General features: G+C 42.3%; 1 protein-coding gene across 2 annotated transcripts in view; it reads right to left on the reverse strand.

Moving 5' to 3' along the window:
- Positions 1 to 12,925, reverse strand: part of SCAPER (S-phase cyclin A associated protein in the ER) — a 77,727-nt gene that overhangs the window by 31,688 nt on the left and 33,114 nt on the right. For both annotated transcript variants that reach the window (XM_083371491.1, XM_083371492.1), the window contains 2 exons: positions 10,397 to 10,462; positions 5,974 to 6,085 (listed from right to left, as the gene is read on the reverse strand). In XM_083371491.1, the coding sequence (XP_083227617.1) occupies positions 5,974 to 6,085; positions 10,397 to 10,462 (178 nt within the window). The remainder of the gene's footprint in view (positions 1 to 5,973; positions 6,086 to 10,396; positions 10,463 to 12,925) is intronic.

The raw sequence follows: 12,925 nt of genomic DNA on the forward strand, positions 1-12,925 counted from the left end.
TTTCAAGGGTATTTCTCCCTCCCTCCCACCCCTTTTTCCCCCTTCTGAAGTCGAGCCAATAAAAGAAGCATTTTCTCTATCTTTTGGAAGAAAGTTGGGCTAGGAAGGGATATGTCAAGCGACTTTTTCTACTTTTTGGACATATTTACTATAACCCGTAAATCTTAAGAGGTCTTACTATTAATCTGCAATTAACTTCCCTGCACATACACTACACTTATTTTTAAATTAAGAAGAATTTACCCGGATGGTTGTTTTAGCACTTCACCACGTTTGGCTTCATGGCTCTGGACCAAAAGTATATCACAATATAACAATCATCGAGCTGGAAGGGACCTTGGAGGTCATCTAGTCCAGCCCCCCTGCTCACGCAGGAAAGCCTATAACCAGTTCGGACAAACGGTTGTCCGGTCTCTTCTTAAAAACTTCCAGTGTTGGAGCATTCATATGAAACACATGCTTTGGGCAAAATGTATACGGAAACGTAGATCTTTTCTCTCCGTGCATCGTGCCCAAACTCTGGGAAGAACACGGGAGTCACCGGGTTGACTCGGCCGACAATACAAAGTGAACGAACGAGCAAATAAAATCTTGCAAAACAATACAGACTGAGCGGCTTCTTTACAATGGCGGGTAGATGGGGATTAAGCAAACTCGCGAAGGAACTCACGCACGGACGGAAATGGACCAGGGAGCAGAAATAGCCTGTTTTCTCTGACGAGACGGAGGCACTGGCTCAGAGTCACCCAGTTGGCTTTTCTGGCTACGGCGGCACTAGAATTCACCCTCTCCCGGTTGCTCAGCCTGATGCCTTCACCGCTAAGACCAAACTGGCTTTCTCATTTACTCAAAACATCCTCATTTCTCTCGGAAGAACATTTTGAAGGTGGTGGAAACTGCCCACCCCACCCCCACCGACACACGGAGGAGTTTTTAAGCAAGCACTCCCGGGCTTGTACCAATGGTGTCCTTTCCATTTCGAGACAAGGCTAAGAGGGACAGGTTTTGAGTATGTGAGAGAGATCCACTTTTCCCCAGAGGCAATGCCTTGTCCAACCCGCCCCCCACTCCACCATTAGCAAAGTTAAATCAATGTAAGCAGCTTTTCTGCAATGACAGCTCCCCCCTCCCGGCTTTGTTGTAGCGTTGGGGGTCTCCCGTTTATTTCTCTCTTCTCTCTCTCTCTCTTTTTTTTTATGCTCCCGGGGGAAATTCAATTAACAGTCTCCCTCTCCTCCTCTCTCCAGCAGGAGAAGTGACACTATCAAGATCCTTTTCACCGCCTCCCCCCCCCCCCCCCGGCGCGCTCCTGACAAGCAAGCCGTGTCTACGGATTTCTCTCGACTCACGATTTAACAAGAGAATTACAGCCAGCCGGCTTCTGGAAATGACTATGGATGCTCTGTGTCAGAAAACAGCACGGCAGCTGCGCAAATCAATCTCCCCTGGCCCTATTGATTAGGACAGACAGAAATAATGATACTTGGGGGGTGGCAGACAAATGCTTAGGGAAAAGGATGGAGGAGGAGGAGGGGGGGAGGAGGAGGAAAGGGAATCGGAGGAGCAGGAGGAGGAAGAGAAAGAGAAGGAAGAGGAGGAGGAGAAGGAAGGGAAGGAGGAGAAGGAGGGAAGGAGGAGAGGAAAGAGGGAAGGAGGGGAGGAGGAGGAAGAGGAGCAGCAGAAGGAAGAAGAAGGAAGAGGAGAAGGAAGAAGACGAGGAGAAGAAGGGAAGGAGGAGGAGGAGGAGGATGAGGACTTCTTTGTCCACATGGAAGTCTGAAAGGGTCCTCTTTGGGGAGAAGACCTGGAGTCATGCTAAGACACAATGGAAGGCATTCCAGGCTTCCGTGACAGAGAATCCTGGCTTCTTCTGGGCTTCCTCTTTGGAAGAAGCAAACCGGACATCTCTCTCACACATCGTACAAGCCAAGAAAGCAGCTTCTCTGGTTTACCTAGTTCAGCGTTTCTCAACTTCAGCCAAGTTCACCCAAGATGGGTGGAGTTCAACTCCCAGAATAGCCTGTGTAGAGACCCACTGAATCTTCATCCCAGGCCAGTCTTCCCCAACCTGCTAGGAATGAAACTGGCGAGACAGGAACTAGCCTGGAGAAGACTGTTAGGTCAACGTAGCCCAGGGGCCTCCCAAGGTTTTGACGGACGTCTCCCTACGGCCAGGTATACCCAAAGAAAAACGTGTCGTATCACACCTAGAGATATAGGATGCGGTTATGAAGAGCGCTTCATTTTGGTCTTCAGTGAAGTAATTCATCCGGCCTTCTCGGCACTGAGTTAAAAACAACTCTTGGCAAAAAGAATTCAGAGTCCACAGAGCCATGTGTTGGACTACACATCCCATCTTTCTGGTCAGAACTGGGGCATGATGGGAGCTGTGCCACAGTGCAGCTGCAGGTTATCCAATTGATGGAAGAGTTTCATAGGCTGGGGAAGGGGATATTTTCGGAAAGATACTTGGTTCCCAGTATTTTTTATTTACTTATTGCAAAGGATTAAAACTTTGGTAAGATTTATTTTTGTTACTGGATATAAGAATTTTCCTTTTGAGCTTGCGATTATTATTATTATTTTTTACTGTATGTAACATCCTATTGTTTTTTTTTTCCTGGTCCCAAGTTGTTAATTTATTCAGCCTATTTAGACTGGGAAAAAATAGGCTGTAATTTTTTTTTTCAAAAGAAGATCAATAGGATTATTCACTGATGTTTTTTGCTCTCTGCATTCACCACCCCGTGTCTCCCTGTAGTAGTACGACTTGGGGCGAATTTGCAAAGAAAATTCAATAAACGTTTGTTTAGGTTACTGTATTACGACACAATTAGCAATGGTGTAATTACAGAAAGAATCAGAAATGCAATCTATGCTACTTCCAACTGTACAACCAAAAGGCAGATATCTACCGGCGATAAGGGAAAAAATACAGGTTTGATTAAACCACAGGCTTCTTTTAAAAAAGACGTAAAGTTCATGTTTATAGCAAACCCTGGGAAAGCCCATATCTATTTTTCTATTAGCTGATGGATATCGATGCTGGTAACAAGAATCTATGTTTTCCTGTTAAAATATATACACACCCTCGCCTTACAGGGGCCAATTAAGAACAGATATTTGTAATATTGTACATATGTTTGCTTATCCTAATCCACCCCGGGGCCTAAAGAACAGTTTGTCTTCTGTAGACGATTTAAATTATTTATACTAAAGCCATGGTCCTATTACAGGGTCAGCTCCATCACAATAAACCTTTGAGTTACAGAAGTGTTGCAAGCTGCACAAAATTTGGGTTTCATTTGCTTTTTTTTTAAACAAAAAAAAAAAACCCTCTTCCCGGTTTGAACCAAATGATAGCTTTTTAACCGGCGATATAATTTAATCCACTTTAAACCGTTTTATTCCACTGGCTACTTTGGGCGGATGATGTAAAAATTATGTCAAGGATTATGGAGAATAAAAAGAAACTTCATTAATTATATGTGTGTGTGTGTGTGTGTGTGAGATATATATATGTTAGCAATCTAAAAATTTTTTTTACACAAATATGAGTTGTCACTGTTGTGACTACTGCCTGTCGATGGCCTTCAGTTAGGCTGAAACAGGAAATAAAGATTTGTCCCATGTTTGGGGCCTAGCAAGGTAATCTAAATACTTAACAAGCATTTAACATATATATATTGTATGTGATGTATTTTAATTTTTAATTTTCCCTGTAAACCGCCCTGAGTCCTATGGGAATAGGGCGGTATATAAATTTATATATATATATATATATATATATATATATATATATATATATATATATATATATATATATATATATATATATGTGTGTGTGTGTGTGTGTGTGTGTGTGTGTGTGTGTGTGTGTATATATACACACACACACACACACACACACACACACACTATATATTCTGTGGGAAAGATGGTTTGTTCAAATCAAGATGGGGAATTCTTCCTCCTCTTCTTCTTTCCTCCTCTTCCTCTTCTTCCTCCCTCTTCCTCTTCTTTCCTCCTCCTCCTCCTCCTCCTCCTCCTCCTTCCACTTCCTTCTCTTTTTTCCTCCTCCTTCCTCCATAGAAGTTGGCTTTAACCTCATGTAGAAAGCCACCGGTGGGCTATCGGGTAAATTTGACCAGGACACCCATAATCCTGCACGATTCAAAGCCTCCAAAGCCGTTTCTCTCCCCCAGGGACCTTCCAATGAGCTGCCTCCTTCTCCAGAGAAGAGAAGAACCGGACGGGACCTTCAGACGGATGTCGCCTAGCCCGAATCTTTCCAGCCAGATTGTTCCGCGGCAGCATATTTATTTTTCTTCCACCGCTTGGTGGTATTCGCATTTCAATGAACCCAAACGGAGGCCGGCTTTGCCAGAATCTGATATTGTACCACATTACACTTGGCGGCACGGGTCAGGAAGCGTTTCGCCTCCTAACTTCCACCGGCTTATAAACTTTGGCAGATTTGAACTCACTTAGGAAGAGATGTGTGTGACATCCTAACAGCAGCCTGGCTGGATATTTTTTTTTTTTTAAAAAAAGAGGCTCCGTAATTAAGAGGGAGGGCAGAGGAATTCCTGCTCAAATCTATCTTGTTTAAATTCTGTTTACTTGCAGTAATGGCACACACATGTCAGGAAAAGTTGCTGATAAGCTGCACAAAGTTGATCTCATTCTCCTGATACTCAAAACCCATTTTTTTTTTAAAAAAATCATTTTTCAATCAATAGACAGAGGGTGGGGGGGAGGGAGGACAGCAGTTTTGTTTTAAGGCGTTAAGGATTCTCAAAGATCGCAAAGACTTTAGGGGCAATAAATTAAAATTGGATGGAAAAAAAAGGTGGCAGGGAATATGTTCTCCAGGACGATTCCTTCTCTTTCCAAAGTGAATGAGAAAGCCTCCTCCTCAATCCATCATTTTGAAAGTGATGGAGGGCTGCAACTCCTGGACTGCGATTTTAATTAAGCAAAATTCTCATTCCAATGATGATTTCAAACTGGTAATGATCTTGCTTATAGGACCATTTCAGGAGGACGTTTTTAGAGAAGAGTGCTGGCCGTCTTAAAAATGAGATCTCCTTTTAAACGTAATTGTACTGCACATGTTATGTCATGCGATAGAACCAGCCTTTTACTGGTTCATCAGTTTTAGCCTGCTAGTAATTTGCTTTAATGCAATTTCATAAAAAAAACACCTTACTGTGGAAAAAGATAAAGAACTCTCTCTCAGATGTAAAATAAAAATCAGAAAGTACAGGCAATAAAATTGAAAAGCTGATAGAGAATATATTAAATATGTAAAATTCTGGCATTTAGGTGTCAGACTCAGCAAATGCTGTTCAGAGCTTGATGTACTGATTTTGGAAAGGCAATTAATTTAATTATTAGGGGTGAAATGGAATAAAATGCCGTTCACCTCCCTATCTGGCATTAAAGAGTTTGCGGTGTTGATCTAATGATGAAAACCTACCTAACATCAGAAACAGCCATAGCGTGATAAATTTGTGAAAGAAATAAAAGAGCAATGCATTTAAAGGAAAAATTAATTTTATCACATTAATCTAATTAACACTAACTGGATACAAACAGCATTTTCCCTATATTTATAGTCAAGAGTATTTTAAAGCCACATTGGGAAAGAAGTACAAAATGGCACATCAGCCTAGTTAAGCTTTGTAATCTTTTCTGTTCATTAACCCCACAATTTCAAATATCTTCAGCACAATCACAAATATTTAGAATTTGACTATGCTTCTCCCGAATGTCGGCTGGTTTGTGGCTTATGCCAAAGTGGTAATCCAGCCACTGTGGCTTGCAAACTATGGTTTATGGCCTTGAACCAAGCCACCATGAAGATCTAAGAAACTATCAATCTTGAGCCAAGAACGCATGTAGGGAAGGAATCAGGAATTACACCTGCATCAACCTAATTTGGAACGGAGCAGTAGAAGTGACCCTTACCTCTTTTTCCAGGATCCTGGAAATCTCTCCCAAAATCCTATCCAGAGTGGAGATTTTGGTACCATCTTGAATCTGAAGCTGCTTCTGCAAATCTTTCACCAGTCGTTGTAGCCTTTCGTATTACCGAAAGAAAAAAAGGGGGAAAGAAATGGGGGGGGAGGAGTGGGGGGGAAAGAGGAGGAAATAGCATTCAGAACTGGGAAAGTTACATTTCAGTAATATTTCAGTTGCGACCATCTTCACTGCACAAGGATTAAAAGAGACAATCAGTACCACGTCCCGGGCACACCGTGGGACTTCTAGGTAAATGGGCCCGGGAGAGGATGGGCACAACCGACTCTCTGCGGGGGTCTTCAGCTTTTTCCTTGGTTTGCCTCTACAAGGCTCTAAAATATTCTTGAGCACTTTTAACATTAGCCCTCAAAACAGAGGAAACCCAGACAGGCATTGGGTCATCCACTACCAGACAGAATCTGGAAGGAAAGACCACAGTTGCGGGGGTGAGGTGGGGAGGGGCAGGGTGGGATAATCAACCTTGACATACCGTAAGTTCTTTTCAAGCACTGAAAAATCCCTGCTGGAAATCCCAAAACTTGTCACAAAAAAGGGTCTTCTCTGTGGTGGCCCCTTCTTTATGAAACATCTTTCTTTCCAAGGTAGGACTGGCCTCCACCCTGTTGCTTTTTCTGAAAGGCCCTAAAAAACGTCTCCCAAAGGTGCTTTTTCAGGAGGCAAACGGATTTTCTGTGTTTTTCTTTGAAGACGTTTCGCTTCTCATCCAAGAAGCTTCTTCGGCTCTGACTGGAGGGTGGGGAATGGAGCCAGTCAGAGCCAAAGAAGCTCCTTGGAGGAGAAGCGAAACGTCTTCAAAGAAAAAACAAGGAAAGTCCAGTTGCCTCCTGAAAAAGCTCCTTTGGGACAACCATGACCTGGACAATGGAGAATCTCCATAGCCCTAAAAACGTGGTTTTGTCAGTGGGACTGGGGAACATGAACGGGGACTGACCAAGTGGCTGATTTCCTTGTGTCGTCGTTACCACGGGTGGTGGGTTGTTGTTTTTTTGATGGGTTTTTATTATATGGTGGATTTTTTTTAAAAAAATTTTAAGCTACCTGGAATAACATTATGTATGAGCTGGGCGGCTATATAAATTAAACAATGCATAAATAAAACTGCACGTTGGAGCAGAACCAGGAGTCCTGGGCAGTAGCTAAGAAATCTTTGGGGGAGAATCCCCCCCAAATCTCAGAAGCTCCCATTTCATCCCCGCAGGGAAGAACTTCAGCATCCCACTAGTTTCGACTCAGCGCAAGGCCGTGGCGCCCCAGAGTCGTCGCGCAATGACTTTCGGCCCTTGAGCAAAACGGGAGTTTCACAAGCCAGTGTTTGTGAGTTACTCTATTTCAGTAAAAGGCAACATGCCGCTTCTTTTCTTGGCTTGTAGGATGGCTGGGCGTCGTGAAAACTAAAAAATAATAACCTGCCATTGAATGGGTTAGCACTGATTTCGCAAAAATAAAAAAAGCATTTTTAAAAGGATGCATCCATCGCTGCACTTCAAAGTGGCAACTTCGAAAAGGTGAGAGCGCACCAGGAAATCGTAGAAATAATACAGAATAAATAGTAGATGCTCTGAAGGAAAATGTATCAAAACAAAGAGGGCAAGTTAACAGCAAGTAAATAAGCTGCGCTGTGGTTTTTTATTTATTTATTTATTTATTTAAAGTTGGTAGTTTCCTCCACAGTAACTAGGAATTCAAGATAACTGTAATCCCAAGAGATCTACAGAACGGGGGAAACGGTTCTAATGCATTTAGGACCACAACTCCTATCGTAACAACTACAAACTGGCTTGGAAGCAATGTTTATTTTCTAAAATAGTTTTATTCAAAAACTGAGGTTGTTTTTTTTTTTTTTAAAAAAGAACACATACCTTCCTGTCACTAGCAAGCATTTCGTAAGGCAGATCGTTTAGTTTTCAAGAGACAACTGTACGTTCTGGCTTCAGAAACGTATTTCCAGTTCTAATCAAGTCAAATGGAATTCTACGTTTTTACATTTTCCTCCCATACATTTCTTTTTAAGACTCATCGTAAAACCGTCTTCTTCCTCCTTTTCCTGGCTCGGTGCAGACTATAAAATTACCTTTCCTTTTGATTACTTCATTTCTGACCATATTGCTTAAGTTCTTGGCCCAGATTGAGGTGAACTTTGGACTGAGCTGTTTGCTGGCTCAGAGAAGTAAATCTTTTTTCCTGCTTTCAGACTCTTCTTTGGTGACAATTGATGGGAACTCACAAACCTCTGTCAAGTATCAGGATGTGGGAGAAGTTAATTTTGCGTGTATTTATTTGATGGATATGCTACCTTGCCATCTGATTGATGGCAATGGAGTTGTGGTTTTTTTAAAAACAAAAAAAGAACTGAATCTTTATTATTTTAGAAGGGTTTCCCCCCCCCGCCCCAAGGTTGAAACCAAAATGAGACTTCCAGGATTTTCTATAAGGTTTCCCCCCCCACTTCTTTCCATAATTTGAAAATGCAGGTAAGATGCCAAATTGTAAAAGAAATTGAGAGTGGAACTGCACCGCTGAAGAAGCCATAACCTCCAAAGGTTATACAAAGAAGATGCTTCCACCTTCAGATCTGCAAGAGCCAACAGTGACGTTTCCACCAAGAGACTTCCAATGGTGTTTTAGTCTACCTCTAAGAAGTCAAGCCGAAGGAAGAAAAGAGAGTTGGGTGGAAGATGACTCCGTCTTCCATGATTGTGGATGCTCTAGGAATTATACTTCAGTTGGATGTGGGTAATTGCCAGTGAGGGGCATATTCCTGTTCGGGGCACCAATTGAAGGGCAGCTAAAGACCTGGTTCCATTCTTCTTAAGCAAATTTCTAGTCAGATGGGCAAAACCACCCAGCATAAACTACTTCTGACATCTCAAAGGGGCAGCGTTATACCAGCTCATGACTTCTGGGTATGCAAGCCTCTCTCTTTTCGCTACGCCCACCTTCTTTAGATTTGTCAATATTTATAGTGGCAACAACAAGCTGTGTAAGAGTATTTACATTTACAATTGGTTGCAACATTGCCTTTAATCAGCGCTACAGTCACTGTGTACATTGGAAATGGTAAAGCTAGATGCAAAGTTTATTTTCTTCTTTTGTTCCATAAAGGCAATTTAGCTTCTTATCCTATTGGCAATGGTTCTCTAATTACGTCTCTCCCCAAAGGCATGAGCGGCAAGTTTTTTCTGCCTTTTTTTTTTAAACCATCCAAAGGCCCACAGCAAATCCTAAACCTTTCCCGCCCCAAAAACTAAAATAGGAAACCATCTTCCCTTTTAACAAGAAACTCAAGATTACGAGTGTACCCAGGACAGCGGCCAAAACAGGCCCGCCGAGGGACAAGAGGGAGCTTTAAATAGCCAAGAAGGAAATCTACACCAAAGTTTAAAGAAAGGCAAGGAAGAGGATGCTTATCGGATCAAAAAAACAAAACAAAACAAAACAAGTACGCAAAACCTTCAGAGCTGGGCCAAAGAAGATTAAACAGGTCGGGATGGAGGGTTAACAAGGGGAAGACCAGGAAAACCAGTGGGGGAAAATTTTTATGGGCAAAACTGGCCCACAGTGAACAAAGGATTCAGTTTATGACCGCCATGTCTGATTCGCTTAACTGCCCCAAAAAGGGTCATGAAACTAGCTCCGTCATGTGATGACCCACTTAAGACGATTATGACGTACGACTGTAATGTAAGTTGAGGACTACGTGTACACAATTATATTAGCTCAGCTCCATTTCTTTCCCTTCCACACCTGTTTGTTTATCTGTTCTTCCTAAATTGTCTTGATGAGCAGCTGAGAGAACTAGGTGGAATAGTTTCTCATGAAGAGGAAGGATCGACCGGGTGGGTGGGTGGGGGGATATGATAGCTGTCTTTCAGTACTAGAGGGGGCTGTCAGAGAGAAGAGCGGGATTGACTTATTCTCCAAAGCACCTGAGGGCAGGACAAGAAGCGACAGATGGAAACTTAACCAAGAGAGATCTGACTCATAGAGAAATTTCCCAACAATTAATCAGTGGAACGACTTGCCTCCTGAAGTTGTGGGTGCTTCATCACTGGAGATTTTTTAAGAAGAGTTTGGGCGACTATTTGTTTGAAATGGCAGAGGGTCTCCTGCCTTGGGTTAGACTAGAAGACCTCTGAGGCTCCTTCCCTTCCTATGAATCTATGTTCTATAACAGCTTTCAAATGGAGCCTCTCACAGTTCTGTCACGGATTCATCAAAATGGTTCATTTCTACAACTCTAGCAGCTGCAGACCTCAAAAGTTAAAGGTACCAGAATGGGACAGGCTATCTCACACACAAGAGAATTCTGTTGTGATGGACCAGGCTTCCATCCGGAGGAAGGACTTACTTTGCTTTGTACGGAGACTCGTGAGAGGCATTTTTTGATTCCATCCCGTTTTCATACTCCTTTGCCCTAAAATGAAAAGGAACAGTGGAAAACATCAGTTACGGTAGGGTGTATATAAAGCATATTCTGTGCTGGGCATTTTGTTCAATTTACCATTTTATCTTCTTCTTTCTCACATTAAAGAGAAAGTAGAAATTAATGGGCTCCTTTAAAACCTTGGTTAGTTTGAAAGTCATTCTATTCTGCCAAACCATGTTTGCTACTCCCAATCCTGCTTCAGTTTCATCCATCACATGGCAAAATGTTTGAAGATTTTATAAGCTGCAGCAAGCCCAGCGGTCGTACGTAGTATTAGAGAGATTTAAAGCTATCCAGGTTTGATGGTCCTCTTCCTTTGATGTTGTAGAAGGAGGTGTGTGTGTGTGTGGGGGGGAAAGAACAGCAAACTGCCCCTTATGCACTCATCCTGACCATTTCCAATGTCAGTCAAGTGTCCCTAAGCGGATGGGGTGTGCTAGACAGACAGATTGACGTGGGCGGCCAAGCAAAGAGACGCTCCGGATACGAAAAGCTTTTAAGGCTGGGATAAAAAGACTGGGGCTCTTCCGAAGAAGAGAAAGGAAGGATTCCGAAGCAGACACGAGGGGCTCAGACAAACAAGCAGGAAAGTTGAATTTCAAGTTTGTCTCAAGAAGTTCACTTCTCTAAGTTTGGCAAATATTTATCTCCCTGAATACATGGCCTGGGGATATTTCCTCGCTGGCTTATGTTTTCCATACCCTTCTTGATAACAGCGTTTTGATTAACCCATCAGACTGAGTGACAGACATTGTAGGGGGAAGGCGGTGTAACTCCAGTGCATAAAATCAGGAGAAGTTGTTAGCACAGATTCCAGCTAACACATTTTATTACAAAGCACAAGCATTTTGAAGTTTTTGACACTTTTTTTTTTAAACGCCCGGGATGCTCCTGCTTTACTCTCCTGAGGTACTAAGACTTGAAATCCAGCATTTGTTGAGAACTTGAGGTTGGGGTTATTATGCTATGAATCACTTCCTTTTATATTACAAAGTCCTATTGAATGTGGTAAACAAAAGTTTTATCAGGTTCAGTATGCTGGAGAGGAAAAAAAAACCCCACTCAACTCAATACATGAAACTATCTGGAAAATAAATCTGAATGCAAAATAGTCCGTGCCGTAAAGATGCCATTCAAAAAGGGGGAACATCTGCTACCTCAATACACAGCTGTACAATGAAAAGGGCTAAACTTCACAAAAACACCAGAGAAAGATCTTGGGGGGGGGAGGGAAATTGGAACTCAGTTATTATATATGTTGACTGTGGCGGGAATTCTCTACGTGCAAAAATGGAAAGATATGTTAATTCCCACAATGGAAGAACGGATGGAAAAACTGATAGAGCTGGCAGATATGGCAAAAATAACTGTTTTAATTAAAGAAAAGAATGCATCCGGCTTTGCTTCTACTTAGAAACAGCTTCTGGACTTTATGTGTGAAACAAGCAAAGAAAAAGGAAAGTTTGATTTTAGGTTTTAATGATTAATCTACGTTTATTATAGAAATGGCTATTACTTGCTAAATACGTAAAATAAAAAGTTGAGGTTGTAACTGCATTTTCTGTTTGACTGCACTGAAAAATGTGGCCAAATTCTGTTATGTTGTATGCAAAATTAGGCAAATTTGTAACTGCCCGGTGATAATCCAGCACCAATTGCAATGTATTTTTCTGTCTTGTCTTCTATTTTTATTTGTTACTATTATTATAGTTTTAATGCTTTCATTTGCAATGCTGGCGTGTGACCGCAATGAAATTGATTGATTGATTGATTGGGTTTTGATGTTTAGATTTGGTTTGTTTTTACTTCGCACTCCACTTCTTCTTCCTCCCCTATTCCCTTTTTATCTTTGTGTCTATTTGTATTTTTTATGTTAAAGGTAAAGGTAAAGGTTCCCCCCCCGCACAGGCGTGCTAGTCGTTTCCGACTCGAGGGGCCGGTGCTCATCTCCGTTTCAAAGCCGAAGAGCCAGCGCTTGTCCGAGGACGTCTCCGTGGTCATGTGGCCGGCATGACTAGACGCCAAAGGCGCACGGAACGCTGTTACCTTCCCACCGTAGCGGTCCCTATTTTTCTACTTGCATTTTTTATGTGCTGCACATAAAAATGCCACAATGGGTCATGTGAAAAACCGTCATAAGCCACTTGTTTCATCGTCGTTGTCAATTTGCACGGTCGCTAAACGAATTGTTGTAAGTTGAGGACTACCTGTAGAATAAACTTCCAACTAAAAAAAACTTCCCACCCAAAAAAGCAAAAGGCAGATTCAACAGGACTCCATGCTGGTGTTTTATCGCTGAGTCTGGATTTCGACTAAGTGGAAGGAATCTAGGAAACCGTTTAAAGCAGGGGTCCCCAACCCCCCGGTCCGTGGACCAGTACCGGTCCGTGGCATGCCAGCAACTGGTCTGCACAAACAAGCAAAGCCCCAAAGGCAGCCCACAAAAGAACA

Source organism: Vipera ursinii, assembly GCF_947247035.1.
Source record: "Vipera ursinii genome assembly, chromosome: 11".
Lineage (NCBI taxonomy): Eukaryota > Metazoa > Chordata > Lepidosauria > Squamata > Viperidae > Vipera > Vipera ursinii.